The sequence below is a fragment of the Hemitrygon akajei genome, chromosome 3 (assembly GCF_048418815.1).
Source record: "Hemitrygon akajei chromosome 3, sHemAka1.3, whole genome shotgun sequence".
Lineage (NCBI taxonomy): Eukaryota > Metazoa > Chordata > Chondrichthyes > Myliobatiformes > Dasyatidae > Hemitrygon > Hemitrygon akajei.
This window is the reverse complement of record NC_133126.1, coordinates 193727736-193744417: the sequence shown is the minus strand read 5'-3', so window position 1 is coordinate 193744417 and position 16682 is coordinate 193727736. Positions and strand designations below refer to the sequence as shown.

General features: G+C 42.6%; 1 protein-coding gene across 1 annotated transcript; it reads right to left on the bottom strand.

The window, feature by feature from the left end:
• Nucleotides 1-2602: 2602 nt before the first annotated feature.
• Nucleotides 2603-16472, bottom strand: LOC140724512 (extracellular calcium-sensing receptor-like). The gene is made up of 5 exons (XM_073038957.1): nt 16215-16472; nt 4767-5597; nt 4428-4655; nt 3608-3719; nt 2603-3498 (listed from the first exon to the last, which is right to left on the bottom strand). Exons 1-5 carry the CDS (start codon nt 16470-16472, stop codon nt 2603-2605), a joined length of 2325 nt encoding a protein of 774 aa, XP_072895058.1.
• Between the last annotated feature and the right edge of the window lie 210 nt (nt 16473-16682).

Sequence of the window (16682 nt, the reverse complement as noted above, 5' to 3'; positions counted from 1 at the left end):
GCTGAAAGCAGCTGATTGGGCAATCGAGGTCAGGCGACCAAGTAGTTTGAAAAGCTCAAACAAATGAATAGAGGGGTAGCTCAAGCGGAGCGGTCTGTGGAAAGCAGCCAGTTGTGAGTGGACCAGTGAAGGAGGGAAGCTCTGAGGCTTTGACTCGAGAGATTCTGGCAGTTTTGGCTGTTGGAGTGTGCAATTAAGTCAATCAGGATTTGAATAGCTCAGCAGAAAGTCGTTGATTAGACAATCAAGACTTGAATAGCTCAGACTCAGCAGAAAACATCTGATTGGGCAATCGAGGTCTGAAGGCAAAGCGCGGTTGTACACTGTGCATATTCTGCATGGAGCTCCTTTACCACTGGTGTGCTTCAGGAAACAGTTATGGGACCCCTTCTCTTCTTGATTTTTTTTTAATGACCTGAATGAGGAAGTGGAGGGTTGGGTTAGTAAAGCTGCTGATGACACAAAGTTTGGTGTTCTTGTGGATAATCTGGAGGGCTGTCAGAGATTCCAGCGGGACATCGATAGGTTGCAAAAGTTGGCTGGTGGAATTCTATCCAGATGAGTAGGTGAAATATGATGGCAGATTGCCACCACCCTCCACCTTGCCCTAACCCACCTTGACAAAAAAGACACATAAGTTCGGATGCTGTTCATAGACTTCAGTTCAGCATTCAACACAATCATCCCTCAGAAACTGATTGGAAAGCTGAGCCCACCGGGCCTGAACACCTCCCTCTGCAGCTGGATCCTAGACTTCCTGACTGGGAGAGCTCAGTAAGTCCGGATCGGGAACAGCATCTCCAACACCATCATAGTGAGCACGGGGCTCCCCAGGGCTGCGTGTTCAGTCCACTGTTGTTCACTCTGCTGACCCACGACTGTGCTGCAACACACAGCTCGAACTATACCATCAAGTTCGCCGATGACACGACTTTGGTGGGTCTCAGCAGCAAGAACGACGAGTCAGCTTACAGAGAAGAGGTGCAGCGGCTAAGGATTGGTGCAGAGCCAACAACTTGTCTTGTAATGTGAACAAAACAAAAGAGATGGTTGTTGCCTTCAGGAGGGCACGGAACGACCACTCCACGCTGAACATCGACGGCTCCGCGGTAGAGATCGTAAAGAGTACCAAATTTCTTGGTGTTCACCTGACGGAGAATCTCAACTGGAAACTCAACATCAGCTCCATAGCAAAGAATATCCAGCAGCGTCTCTATTTTCTGCGAAGTCCATCTCCCACCCCCCATCCTCATCACATTCTACAAGGGTTGTATTGAGAGCATTCTGAGCAACTGCATCACTGCCTGCTTCGGAAATTGCACCATCTCGGATCGCAAGACCGTGCAGCGGATAGTGAGGTCAGCTGAGAAGATCATCGGGGTATCTCTTCCCGCCAGCACGGACATTTACACTACACGCTGCATCTGCAAAGGAAACAGCATTATGAAGGACCCCATGCACTCCTCATACAATCTCTTCTCTCTCCTGCCGTCTGGGAAAAGGCTCCGAAACATTCGGGATCTCACGACCAGATTATGTAACAGTTTCTTCCCCCAAGCTATCCGATTCCTCACTACCCAAAGCCTGGACTGACACCTTGCCCTATTGTCCTGTTTATTATTTATTGTAATGCCTGCACTGTTTTTGTGCACTTTATGCAGTCCTGTGTAGGTCTGTAGTCTAGTGTAGATTTCCGTGTTTTTTTTTTTACGTAGTTCAGTCTAGTTTTTGTATGTGTCTTGTAACACCATGGTCCTGAAAAATGTTGTCTAATTTTTACTATGTACTGTACCAGCAGTTATGGTCGAAATGACAATAAAAGTGACTTGACTTGAGAATGTCGTATTAATGGTAAGACTCTTGGGGCATGCTTCATGAGAATAGGTTGAGTGAACACGGCGTTTTCTCCTCGGAGTGACGGAGGATGAGAGGTGACCTGCTAGAGGTTTATAAAATGGTGAAAGGCCTATTGACCTTGTGGTTAGCCAGAGGCTTTTTGTCCCAGCGTTGAAATGGCTAACACGGGAGGGCACAGTTTTAAGGTGCTTCGAAGTAGGTACAGAGGAGCTGTGAGGTGTAACTTTTTTACGCAGGGGGTAGTGAGTGCCTGGTGGAGGTGGATACGATAGGGTCTTTGAAGAGTCTCCTGGAGAGCTACATGGAGCTGAGAAAAATAAAGGGCTCTGAGTTACCTCAGATATTCCTAAGTGAGTACATACTCGGTGTTGCGTTGTGGGCCGTAGGGTCTGTATTGTGCTGTAGGTTTTCTATGTTTCTGTGTTTCTAATATCTCCCAGTTACAATCTTCTATGGCAGTAACTTCCATGCAGAAGACCAAAATAACTAAAACGGGAAACATTGTATCCGATTTTCCTTTATCAAAAAAATGTATCTCAGAGACACCAAATCCACATCTTTTTGACCTTGCACTTGATCACTGCAATTTTTTTTCTGTAGCATTTACACTTTATTCTGCATTTTTGTTGGATTAACTTGTTCTACCTTGAGGTTTGATCAGTACTAACAGCAGACAAAACCTGTTTTTGACTCTAACGCGGTATCTACGACAAGAATGAACAAAAACAAATGCTGCATAATGTTTTCATGAAGACACTTTCCCCATCAAATATTTTTTTGAATTTCTCTCTGGCTTCAGCAATATAATGTAACATTTAGGCGCAAAAATACAGAAAAGTAAGCTAAAAGTGGAAACCAAAATTGCAAACACTTCCACGGCCACAGTGAATTTTCCGGGAGAACTGACATAAGCTGGAATGAAAGATATCCAAACAGCGCAGAAAACTAGCATGCTAAATGTAATGTATTTCGCCTCGTTGAAATTGTCTGGCAAATTTCGTGCCAAAAAGGCAACGGCAAAACAAACCATTGAGAGGCAGCCAATGTAACCCAGCACGCAGTAAAATGCTACTTCGGATCCCACGTCACATTCCAGAAGAATGATTTCATTCGAATAGGCCATGTTTTTGACAGGAAGAGGTGGAGATTTGATGAGCCAGACGGTACATATCAAGCACTGTATTAGTGTAAGAAGAAATACGGTGAGACGTTGTTGTAGGGGACCAAACCACTTGGCCACATTACTGCTGGGTAGTTTTGCCTGAAATGCCATCACCACAACAATAGTCTTGCCCAAAACACAGGAGACACAAAGAACAAAACTAACACCAAACATGGTGTGGCGTAACATACAGGACCACGCCGAAGGCTCTCCAATGAATGCGATTGAACAGAGGAAGCAAAGGCTCAGCGCGAGGAGAAGAAGGAAGCTGAGCTCCGCATTGTTGGCCTTCACGATCGGAGTGTCTTTGTAAAGCACGAAAATGACGCCTATCATGGCAGTGAAGGAAGTTCCGATCAATGCCAGTGAGGTCAGAACAATCCCCATTATATCGGCAAATGAGAGGAAGTCAAGCTGCTTCTGTATGCATTGGTCTTGGCGCTTATTAGACCAAGAATCGCTGGGGCACTTCATGCACTCTGTTGAATCTGTAAGGAAGAAACTGGAAGTTGACTTATTAAGCAGTCTGCAATGGCCCGCGAACACTTGAACAATAAAGATATTACTCGTGCATACCTGTGGTGTTACTGATCGTCCCGTCAGCGCACGAAATGCAATCAAAGCAGCAAATAGGTTGGCCCTTGCGAGCTGCTTTTCTTGTTCCAGGCGAGCAGCTTGTGGAACAAACTGCACGTGGGACCTCGACACAAAGTACGGTAACGTGTTAGTTTCTTAGACTTTTCAAAGAAATATCACTGGTTGGAGGTGGCGGGAGGTGTTGGGAGCGGTGGTGAGAAAAACCGAAGGATGTAGTGTTAAGTTGAGAGGCGAAAGTTTTATAAAAGGACCTGCTGGGAACTTCTTCACCCCGAGATTGGTGGATAAATGAAACAAGCTTCCGGAGGAAGTGGTTGAAGCAGGTGAAATATCAACATTGAAAAGGTACCTGTTCAGGTTATGAGGAGAAAATTAAAGGTGTGTAGGTCAAATACGCAAAATGGGACAATATCTGATGTTTCACATCACAGACACATTGGTCTGAAGGAACTCATTTGATTCTGTCTGTCTCTCGGACTCTGAGTTTGTCTACCTTGGCTGTTCTTACTTAAACGTTGGTATCCAGAGCAAATAGTAGCGAGTAACGCGACCTAAATTTTCCGCCACTAATTCATGGAAATCATAAACCGATACCGGTATTATTGTGAACGATGGATGACATTGGAGAGCTATATCTGATTAATTTTGAAAGTGGTGACATAGATGGCTAGACCGATATATCGATGGATAGAGAATGAGTATGAGTTCGTGTGTGGTGTGTGTTTGTGTGTGGTGTGTGTTTGTCGTGTGCTGTGTGCAAGGAAACTTCACAATTATTTGATAACACTACAGCCACGTTTTCATACATTACCTCTCTGAGGCCAGAAGTCCAAACTATCGATTCTTCATTTATTATGACTTGTTCAGCTGAAGGCACGGATCCATCATAATACCCAACTATCGAAACAACGGCATTTCCTTTGCTATTCACTTGCCAGTTCACAATATCGTACATAGCCACTGAGTCTCCGTTTTCGTCGAAATTTACCCTTTCCCCGACATTAGTTGTGAAATTTAGCAATTGCCTATAATGCAAAACCTACCAGAGGAAGACACAAATTATGGAATATAACATCCGTCAACAAACAGTTTATATAAACGAAGAGTTTTAATTGGATAGTTTTCGAAATACTTAATCTGTTTTATATACCTGCCAAGGCTGAAAATTTGAAATGTTTGCACAAGACTGATTGACAAACGGACCTTCACCACTTTTACACGAAAACATATTGTGAAGTGCATGAGCTATAGCATAAGTAGCCTCATAAACTTTGTTGGTCACCCTCAGCTGAGATGTGTCCGTGTAAGTGTTCAACACAGTCTTTAGGCTCTCCGTTCCTGTACATTGATGAGGTTGTGCGGTAGTCATTGTTCTCCCTTTGTCTATTCCTTTAAGTCTGCAGTCGAAAGTCTTTTCCCAAAATTCTTTGACTAAAAGATTGCCAGGATAAGTAGACGGATGAAGACGCGTTAAGAAGTCTTTGAATCCCGGGATATTCACATTACGTATCGCAAGCCCGATGGCCCCAGTAACGAATCTTTTGTTCTCCTCCGGAGATAAAAGCGAAGTTGCGATCCACGCCTCACTGCCCACCCACTGGATGCCAGAAATGTTCTGTCGAACAATTTCTTTCAATAAACTGGCCATGTCCGCTTGAGTGAGAAAAGCTACCACGACTTTCGTGGACGCTGTGCGAATAACACGTGTAACATGAAGTAACCTTTCTCTCGGGTACCACCTGTGGAAAGATTCGGAGAAGGCAATGCAAATGCCAAGTTCCTGAACTAACTCAGTGAAGGCCTGCATCCCAAAGTTTCCGTAATCGTTGTCGCTTCTCACCGTTCCAATCCAAGTCCATCCAAACCGCTTGATAAGCTGCCCCAATGCTTTGATCTGGAAGTAGTCGCTTGGAATCGTTCGAAAAAACGAAGGGAATTTTCGCCGGTTGCTGAGACAGGCACATGTGGAGAAATAGCTAACCTGGTTAGAAACCACATTGGAAACAGAGAGAAAAAAAAACAACAGCGAAATTAGTTTTGTCTCGGGGAAATGGACAATGCGAACATCAATATCTACAAAGTACTTTAACTGGCGTATTCTTTACAGTTAGGGTCATATAGCTGTACAGTACCGACATAGGCCTTTCGGCCTCACTCTTCCATGATAAGCATCTTGTCCATTAAGATCGTGCTATCTGGCTGAACTTGCCCATGTCCATCTAAACCTTCTTTGACTAAGTGTTTTCTAATCGTTGTAATTGTACCTGGCTCAAACATTTCTTCCATCAGCAGCTTAAATCTGCTCGTTGCCCTCCGTGTGAAGAGCCGGTCACTCAGATTCCTGTTAAATCTTTCTCTTCTCATCTTAAAATGATGTCCTGTATTTCTTAATTTCTTCAACTCTGGGAAAAAAAGATGTTTTGAATTTCGTCCCATGTATGATGTCACGATTTTGTATCGAGATGGAAGCATAGTCAAAGATCGGGCAAACAGACAAAGAATCCATGACAGTGTTTTGAATTAATGCTATACATTTTTATCTTAGTGCTACCAGCATTCTTGGTTCTGACTTAATTTTTTTATTTCAAAATGAGCAAATGCAGAATTCTCGTAATTTAACAGTTAGTCAGCATTCTGACCACTTTTCCGCAATAAAGAGCTACTGGTGTCCTCTAATACAAATACAAACTTGTCTCCTGCCTCACTGACCTGGAGAGCTCTTTTGGCTGCAGTCAGAGCTTCACAACTTTACGCTTTGGCTCTTGGTAGAGCCAACCATGCTAAATATATCAAAGGGTAGACAAAGGCACTACAAAGAAAGCCCGGAACACCAACAAGCCAAGACCAAAATTGGTCAAGGAGAAACAGAGATGTAAGAGCGAGATGCAGCCCGAACTCACGTTGCGTAACTGGCGGATACTAAGGAAGTAAAATAACGAGTGTATAATCTGAGTTCATTTTATGCTTTATTTGCGAATACTGCTTACTTGATGATGAGTTCCTGTGACGATGCTGCAGGTACGTTTTTCACTGTACCTCTGCCAATCTGCATTCTTACGCATATAACAGTAAACCTGTCTCTGAGGAGTGAATTTTCTTTACGGAGATCTGTCGAGTTGCTGTTGTCTATGGTCCTAGTTATGGAGTCGTAGAGCATCACAACACAGTAATATGAAAATGGTCGTCACTCCGTCAGCAGTAAGAACTTCATTTTGAGTACTGTTGTTGGGGGCAACATACCTGGGGAAAGCAACAGCGACCGTGCCTCTTGCACTGAGTCTAGCCCTATGGCTCAAAAAGGTAGAGAACTGAAGAACATGGCAATCGGGGACTCTGTAGTCAGTGGGACAGATAGACGATTCAGTGGGCGCGAAAAAGAAACAAGGACGGTAGTTTGCCTCCTAGGTGCCGGTGCCAGCGTCAGAGATGTTTCTAGACACGCCCATAATATCCTGAAGAGGGATAGTGAGCAGCCAGCAGGGAGGAGGTACTGAAAAAAGAATATAGGGAGTTAGGTAGGAAGCTGAGAAGCATGACTTCAAATGCACTAATCTTGGGATTCCCACGCGACAATGAGGATAGGAGCACAATGAGGCGGCAGATAAACACATGGCTGAAGAATTTGAACACTGGGAAAACTTCTGAATAACTTGTACTTCTTCTGGGGCAGCTGGGATCTGTACAAAAGGGGTTGCACTTGAATCCGAGGGGTGCCAAAGTTCTTGTGGGAGTGGTTTAAAATAATATGACACAGGGGATGTGAACCAGTACGATAGAACTGAGGATGAGCCAGCAGGTTTACAAGTAGATGATGGGTGGAACATGAATGTAAGGAAAGGCAAAGCAAGGACTGTGTAAAAAAGCAAACAGAGCAAAACGTTGAATTGTATTCACAGAAGCAAAATTCAAAAGGGCGAAGAATGCAAGACTGAATGTGCTGTTTTTAAATGCGTGTAGCATTCAGAATAAGGTGAACGTACTTGTGCAATTAGAGGGTGACATGACTGATGCGTGACAGAAAGAAGGCCATAGTTGGGAGCTTAACATCAAAGTATATACTTGGTATTGAAAGGACAGGCAGGTGGTATTGTGGCTCTGTTAGTAAGAGATGGAATTAGATCTTTAGAAAGAGATGTCATAGGGTCAGATAATGTTCAATCGTTATGGATGGAGTTAAAATATTGCAATGGGATAAATATATAGGAATCGAATATAGACCTCCAAATAGTAGCCAAAGTTGAGATTGCAAAAGGAGCTAGAAAAGGCATATAATAAGGGTAATGATACAACTGTAATGGGGGACTTCAAATGCAAGGGCATTGGGAAAATTAGGTCACTGCTGGATCGCAAGAGAGGGAATTTGTTGAATCCTTCTTAGAGCAGTTTGTGCTTCAGTCTACTCGGGTAAAGGCTATCTTAGACTGCATGTTTTGTAATAACGCAGATTGTATCAGGGAACTTAAGGTACAGGAACCATCAGAGGCCGAGTTCATAATATGATTGAATTAACTCTGTAATTTGAGAGGGAGAAGCATAAGTCACAGGTATCAGTATCGTAATGGAATAAAGGGAAAGAGTACAGAGGAAATTTACAAGGATATTCCTTGATTAGAGATCGTGCCTTACGAGAATAGGTTGAGTGATTATGGCCTTTTCTCCTTGAAGCGACGGAGAAAGAGGTGTATAAGATGAGAGGCATTGATTGTGTGGCTAGCCAGAATTTTCTTTTTCCTAGGGCTGAAATGGCCAACACGAGGGTGTATAGTTTTAAGGAGCTTGGAAGTAGGTATAGAGTGGATGTCAGTGGTAGGTATTTCACTCAGAGAGTGGTGGATGCGTGGAATGCAATGACAGCGACGGTCGATGAGTCGGATACAATAGGGTTTTTTAAGAGACTCCTAGATCATAGAAAAATAGAGGGCTATGTGGTAGGGTAATCTTCGGAAGTTTCTAGAGTAAGTCACTCTGTCGGCACAACATTCATTTTCTATGTTTTACGTTGAAGAAAAGGACATGCAATGCAGCAAAAGTGAATGAAAAGATGCATGATTGGGAAGAGTGTAAAATCCAACAAAAGGCAACTAAAACTCAACGAAGGGTAAAGATGAAATGTGAGAGCAGACTGGTTAATAATATTAATCAGGATACCAAAAAAGTTTCTTCAGTTATTGAAAGAGTAAACGGGAGCCAGGAGTTGATATTGGACCACTGGAAAATAGAAACGCAGAAAACCTACAGCACAGTGCAGGCCCTTCGGCCCACAGTGCTGTGCCAAACATGTCCCGACCTGAGAGATGACCTAGGGTTAACCATAACACTCTATTTTTCTGAGGTATATGCACCTGTCCAGGAGTGTCTTAAAAGTCCCTACTGTATCTGCCTCCACCACCGTCGCTGGCAGCTCTATTCCACGCACTCACCACTTTCTGTGTAAAAAGAAACTTATCCCTGACATCTCCTCTGTACATACTCCCAAGCTCCTTAAAACTGTGCCCTCTCATGTTCGCAATTTCAACCCTGGGAGAAAGCCTCTGACTATCCCTATCCATACAATCAATGCTTCTCATTATCTTTTCCATCTCTATCAGGTCACCTCTCATCTTCCGTAGTTCAAAGGAAAAAAAGACGAATTCACTCAGCCTATTCTCATAAGGCATGCTCCCCAATCCAAGCAACATCCTTGTAAGTCTCCTCTGCACCCTTTCTATGGTTTCCACATCCTTCCTTTGTGAGGCGACCAGAAGGCGACAAAACGATACTGGTAAGGTATCAATGGGGGTCAAAGAAATGGCAGATGAGCGTAATCGGTATTTTGCATATTTCCTCACTGTGGAACACATTATTAATGTTTCTGTGAGTGTCAGGGAGCAAGAGTGTGTGCTATTGCTATTGAAATGGAAAAAGTGCGATGCAACTCAAATATTTTAAGTTCGATATGTCATCTGGGCCTAATGGACTACATCCTAGTGTCCCGAGAGAGGTTGATGAAGAGATAATAGATGCATTGGTCATGATGTTTAAAAAAGTCCCTTGATTCTGGCATTGTCTCAGAGGACAGGAAATTTTCAAATGTCACTCCATTCTTTAAAAATGGAGGAATGCAAAAGAATGGACATTATGGGCCAGTCAGCTGAAACTCAGTGGTTGGGATGGTGTTGTAGTGTATTATAAATGATCAGGTTTCTAGGTAGTTGCAGATTTAATGATAGAACAAGTCAAAGTCCGTAAAGAGAAATCCTGCCTGACAAATCAGCAATGTTACCATTTGTTTCAAGCGGGATAGAATATGAAAGCAAGGACATGATATTGAACCTTTGTTAGACATCAGTCAGGGCGCACTTGGAAGATTGTCAACAGCGCTGGGCCCCATCTCTCCGAAAGGATGATCTCTCATGGGAAAGAGATCACCGGAAGTTTACGATGATGATTCCGGGAATGAATGAATAACTGTTGAAGAGAGTCTGGCAGCTTTGAGCCTCTGCACACTCGTATTTAGACGAATGTGGGGGGGGGGTGTGGGGGTGAGGAAACTCTTTGAATCATACTGAACTATGAAAGGACTAGATAGGGTGGATGGGGAGACGATGCTGCGGGAATCCAGAACTAAAGGGTAGTACCTGATAATTGAGAGCTACCCTTTAAGTGCAAAATAATTAGAACATAACATAGAACATAGACATTTGCAGACATTTCAGGCCCTTCAGCCCATATTGGTGTGCCGACCATGTACCGTTCCCTAAGAGACAGCCTGGAATTTCCCTAGTGCATAGCCCTCTAATTTCTCAGCTCCATGTACCCATCCAAGAGGCTCTTAAAAGACTCCATTGTATCCGCATCCATCATCGCTTCCGGCAGTGCATTCCAAGCAAGCAGAATGGTCTATGTGAATCTTACACCTGACATCCCCTCGTTACTTATTTCCAAAACCTTAAAACTATGCCCCCTATTGTTAGCCATTTCAGCTCTGGGTTCAAGCCTTTGGTTTTCCACATGATCAATGTCCCTCATCATCTTATAAACTTTTATCAGGTCACCTCTCATCCTTCGTCTCCCCAAACCGAAAATGCCAAGTACACTCAACCTATTCTCGTAAGGCCCGCCTTCAAATACAGGCAACATCCTTTAAAATCTACTCTACACTCTCTCTATCGTATCCTCATCCTTCCTGTAGTGAGGTGACCAGAACTGAACACAGTACTCAAAGTGGAGTCTAACCGAGGTCTTATACAGCTGTGACATTACCTCACGGCTGTTGATCTCCAACCCGCGGCTGATGAATGCGAACACACCATACACCTTTTTAATAACACTGTCAACCTGTGGAGCAGCTCTGGGTGTCCTATCGACACGGACCCCAAGGTCTCTCAGCTCCTCCGCACTGCCAAGAGTCTTACCATTTATATGATATTCTGCTTCAAGTTGGACCTATCAAAATGAGCTACTTCACACTTATGTGATTTCAACTCCATCTTCTACATCCCAGCCCAGTGCTGCATCCTATCGATGTCCCACAGTAACCTCTCAGAACCCTCCAGACTATCCACAGCAATCCCGACCTTTAGGTCACCAGCAAACCTACTAACCTACCTTTCGACTTCTTCATCCAGGCCATTTATAAAAATTACAAAGAGGTGGAATCCCAGAACAGAACCCTGCGGAACACAACTGGTCACTGTCCTCCACGTAGAATACGAAACATCTACAACCACCCTTTGCCTTCTGTGGCAAATCAAATCTGGATCCACAAAACAAGGTCTCCTTGAATCCCATGCCTCCTTACTTTCTGAAGGAGCCTTGCATGGGGAAGCTTATCAGATGCCTTACTGAAATCCATATATACTACATCCATTGCTATACCTTCATCAATGTGTCTTGATACTTCTTTCAAGAATACAATTTGTCTCGTAAGGCACGACCTGCCCTTGACAAAGCCATGCTGACTATACCGAATCAGATAATGTCACTTCAACAACTCATAAATGCTCCCTCTCAGGATTTTCTCCAACAACTCGCATACCACTGAAATCGAACTCACTAGTATATAATTTCCTGTGTTATCTCTATTTCCTTTCTTGAAGAAGGGAGCAACATTTGAAACCTCCAGTCCTCCGATACTTCTCCTGTTCCTATTGATGACAGAAGGATTATCGCAATAGGCTCAGCAATCTCCTTCCTCGCTTTCCACAGTAGACTGGGAGTATATCTAATCCGGTCCCGGTGACATATCTAACTCAACGCTTTTCAAAAGCTCGGGCATATCCTCTTTCTTAATGTCTATATGCTCAAGCGTTTCAGTCCGCTGTAATTTTTAAGGTCTTTTTAACCTGGTGAAGATGAAGCAAAGTGGTCATTAAGTCCCTCCGCTACTTCCTCCGACTCCATGCACACGTTTCCATTATCGCACCTGATTGATCTTATTGTCACACGGCTCATCCTCTTGCTCTTCATATACCTGTGGAATGCCTTGGGGTTTTCCTTAATCCATCTCACCAAAACCTTCTCATGGCTAACTTAAATCCATCTCACCAAAACCTTCTCTGGTTAACTTAATACCATTCTTAAACTCCTTACAAGCAATCTTGTGATTTTCTAGAGCTCTAACAGTAGATAGTTTCTTGAACCTTGTGTAAACTTTTTCTTTTCTTCTTAACTAGGTTTTCTGCATACTTTGTACACCATGGTTCTTTAACTCTACCATCCTTCTTTCCCTGCTGCAATGAAACATATCTATGCAGAACTCCATGAAAATGTACCCTGAATATTTACTACATTTCTGCCGGGCATTTCTCTGAGATCATCTGTTCCCAATTTATGCTCCAAACTTTCTGCCTAATAGCATCAAATATCCCCCTACCCCAGTTAAATGTTTTCCCAAATCGTCTGCACCTATTTCTCTCCAGCGTTACGGTGAAGGAGATAGAGTTCTGGTCAGTACATCCAAAATGCTCTCCCACCGAGACATCTGACAACTGACCAGATTAATTTCCCGAAACCAGATCAAGTACTGCCTCTCCTCTCGTTGGCTTATCTATATATTGTGTCATGAAACTATCCTGAACACGCACACCAACTCCATAACATCTGAACCCCTTGCTCGGATTTAATTAATTTATTTTTTGTGGTGTAATATATAATTGATGTAGAAAGTTATATTACACTAATCTTAACCGAACATTTATTGTATTTGTCATAGTAGCAAGACATAGTCTTGACCAATTTGTTTCTTCAATTTTAATATTCAAATCACTTTTTCATTTTTGTCTTGACTTATGGACTCCTTGTTTAATTGCCTGTTTTTGAATCAAATTATACATACAAGATATAATTTTTTAAATATTTCCTTTTTGAATTAAAATTTCTATTTCATTAGATTTCGGCAATAACATTGTTTGACCTAGTTTTTCTCTTATGTAAGCCCTTAGTTGAAAGTAACAAAATAAAGTGTTATTTGATACTTTATATTTATTCTTTAATTGATCGAATGACATTAATATACCTCCTTCAAAACAATGTTCGGTTAAGATTAGTGCAATATAACTTTCTACATCAATTATATATTACACCACAAAAAATAAATAAATTAAATCCAAGGTTATCTGATCAGTGTTTCCGATGTAGCCAAGAAACTGGTACATTTTTACATTCTACATGGTCTTGTTCTAAAATTCAAACTTTTTGGACAAATTTAAGACTTTTACTGGAGCAAATTACGGGAATACAACTTCCTCATAATCCAATATTACTTTTACTAGGTGATATTGAAGGGATAAAACCGAAACTCAAACTAAATAAATATCAGAAAGAATTCATAAAAGTTGCACTGGCAGTAGCCAAAAAGGCTATTGCAGTTAACTGGAAATCAGATACATATTTAAGTATAGATTGTTGGAAGAAAGAAATCTATGGCTGTATTCCATTAGAAAAAATTACTTATAATTTAAGAGATAAATATGAAACATTTTTGAAAATTTGGTGCCCTTATTTACAAAAGACAGTATTAAATATATAGGTGCTCTGAAGATGAAACAATTGGTTACTTGGGGAAATAAATAAATATATATACTAAAGTTATTAAGAGCTCCATGGAGCATGTGGAGATCTTCCAACAACCAGGCACTCTTTCTTTTTTTTTCTTTCTTACTTTCTCTTTTTTTATATAGGGAAGTTAGGGGGGAGGGATTAAGGGGAGGGGGGAAGGGATATAAACGTTTTTTCCACACTTGTAATTACTTAAAAACGCAATTAAATAAAATTTAAAAAAATCTGAACCCCTTGCTCTAAGGAGATGTTAATTAATATTCGGAAATTTAAGATTTCCTATAATAACCCTATTAGTATTGGACCTTTACAGAATCTGCCTACCCATCTGTTCCTCGATACCCCTGTACGATTGGGGAGTGGGGGCCGGAAGTCTATAAAATAACAGCCTCTCCTCTAGTTATTTTCCCTTTCCTGTTTCTGACTTCCACCACACTGAGTCAGCAGATAATCCCTCCATTACCGCCATTTCTGTAACCGTGACACTAAACCCCCTCTCCCCGCCAGGGTATTGGGCCGCCTCGGATTTAATCGTACACGTCCTTTTTGTACAGGTCATACCTCTCACAGAGGAGGTCCCAATAATCCAAAAAATCTGAATCCCTGTTCCCTGCCCTAACCCTGCAGCCCCGTATTCATCCTCCACCTCATTCTATTCCTATACTCACTGTCGCGTGGCACAGGTAGCAATCCCGATATAACTGCCTTTGAGGTCCTGCTTCGCAGCTTCCTTCATAACTCCCTGTATTCTGCTTTCAGAACCTCCACCCGTTTTCTACTTGTGTTGTTGGTACCAATATGTACCACGACCTCTGGCTGCTCATCCTCCTATTTCAGGATGTTGTCAACCCGCTCAGAAACATCACCAACTTTGGAGCCTGGTAGGCAAACTACAATCCTCGTTTCTTTCTCGGGTCCACAGAATCGCCTAACTGTCCCTTCACTATATGGTCCCTTATTACCGCTGAACTCCTCTTCCATTCCCTACCCTTCCAAGCCACGGGGCCACGTTCAGGGTCACTGCTGCTTCCCTCAGAGAGGTCGTTCCCCCAACAGTACTCAAAATCGACGACTTACTGTTAAGGGAGACAACCACAGGGGTGCTCTCCACGACCTGACGTCCCCCATACCCTGTCAGAGGTAAGTATGAATTTCCTAGCCAGAGAGTAGTAAATATATAGAATATTCTGTTGTATACTGCGGTGGAGGCCAAGGCCCCGCGTATATATATATATATAAAGCAGTTGATCCTTTTCTGATCGGTCAATGCGTCAATGGCATGTCGTAAAGAGGGATATGGGATCAAGTATGATGCAATGCCGGAGCAGACATGATGTGCTGAATAGCCTAATTCTGCTCCTATGTTTTATGGTATTATGGTAGTATAGTCTTATGGTCAGCCTAGACCCATCGACACACACCTCTGACCCATAAACTCTCTGGACATCGCCCGGGTCAATAAAGATGTAAGAAGTCCGTTTAAATTCGCCCCATCTCTTTAGTTTCCATGAAAAAAAAATCCAATGCGATCTCAAAGTGGACGAAATTTGCCCTTTGCTTTTCTTTTGCTCTTACTATATGTGTAGAACTCCTTCACCTTGCCTGACAGAGTAATTTCGTGCCTTCTTTTTGCTCACTTGATTTCCGTTTTAAGTGTTATCTTGCATTTATTACACTCTCCAGGCACCTCTTTTATTCATTGCTGCCATTACCTGCTCTTTATGTCCTTCTTCTTAACCTAGCCCTCAATTCAAAGCAAAACTAAGCTTCGCAAAAGTTTTAGCCTTTCTCTTTACTCTAACAGGGACGTACAAGCGCTATGCTCTAAAACAAAACAACTAAACTAAAGGCGTAATGATTACTAGTTGGAAAGCGTTCCCCTACACTCACTTCTTTTATCTGTCATTACCGGTTTCCTTATAGGAGATTTAGGATCAAACTGGCTCTAGCTGGGATCTCAGTTATGTGATCTTTCCAGAATACATTTGTCAGACTGTATCTTGTTTTGTACGGTGGATGTTTTGTGAAAAAAGCTTCATATGGACTAGTGTCTTCTGCAATACTCCTTTTGAACTGTCTACCGAAGAGGCAGACCAGGAAAGTCCACAGCCCATTTCTCTCCCCAAGACTTCCTGACCCACTGACTTCCTTCAAAATCTTGCTCCTTTCACCAGTTAGTACTGTTGCCATCAATGCTAACCTCCGGTTCTCAGTGTGTGGAATTTTGTAAGATCTTCCAGTCGCTGGTGTGTTTCCCCTGGGTACCCTACTTTCCCCTCTAAAGTACTCCGCAGTAGATAAGGGGAAGTGGGATGAAAGAGGAACTGACGGGAAGTGGGAGTCAAATAGATTGCGGGAATGCGGGTCGAGACGGAATGGGGATGATGCGACTGGGTTGAAGAAATTCACGGGACATTATAGACGGAATTGCAAGCAAGAAAAAAACAGTAGCACCATGTGTTATATGCAGGGACGCTGTTTTACCACAGTACATCAACTATGACTATTTGAAAAGAACTAACCATAAAAATAAGGCCCAGGCATCAAAGGAAAACCTTACCATAGGGACTTTGAAAGGACCGACTGACGCCGCCACCGCCAGCGACTGCGAAGATGCTGATTCTGCCACGATGGCGGGGACCAGTGAACGCGGGGAACAAGAGTCCTCTGAGAACGCTGGATCCTGTCCATTAATCATTTCGAAAGCCGCTTTAACTGACAAGCGAGGCACATTGCATGAATCATAAATCCTGTAGCCCAGTGTAATGTTTGGAAGCAGGTCGGGACTCCTGTTTATCTCTTCAATCGCAAATATCATCGCCTGCATGAGGCGGAACATTTGGAACTGCAAGCTGCAACAGGGAGATGCTTCGTAAATTGCTATATCTGTAGATTGTTTTATTATTGTGTAATGTACCGAGGTAATGTGATAAACTTTGTTTCACATGCCATCCATACAGTTGATTACATGAAAGTCCATTAAATTAGAACAAGGGAAAGCAATAATAGAATGCATAGAATAAAGTGT

Bases quoted from the DNA above. Each gene is read 5' to 3' on its own strand.
- LOC140724512 (XM_073038957.1), bottom strand. From the start codon at position 16,472: ATGATATTTGCGATTGAAGAGATAAACAGGAGTCCCGACCTGCTTCCA. The intron at 4,656-4,766 runs GTATATAAAACA...TTCCTCTGGTAG, and splicing joins CAAATTTTCAGCCTTGGCAG to GTTTTGCATTATAGGCAATT. The intron at 3,720-4,427 runs GTAATGTATGAA...CTTTGTGTCGAG, and splicing joins GGACTTCTGGCCTCAGAGAG to GTCCCACGTGCAGTTTGTTC.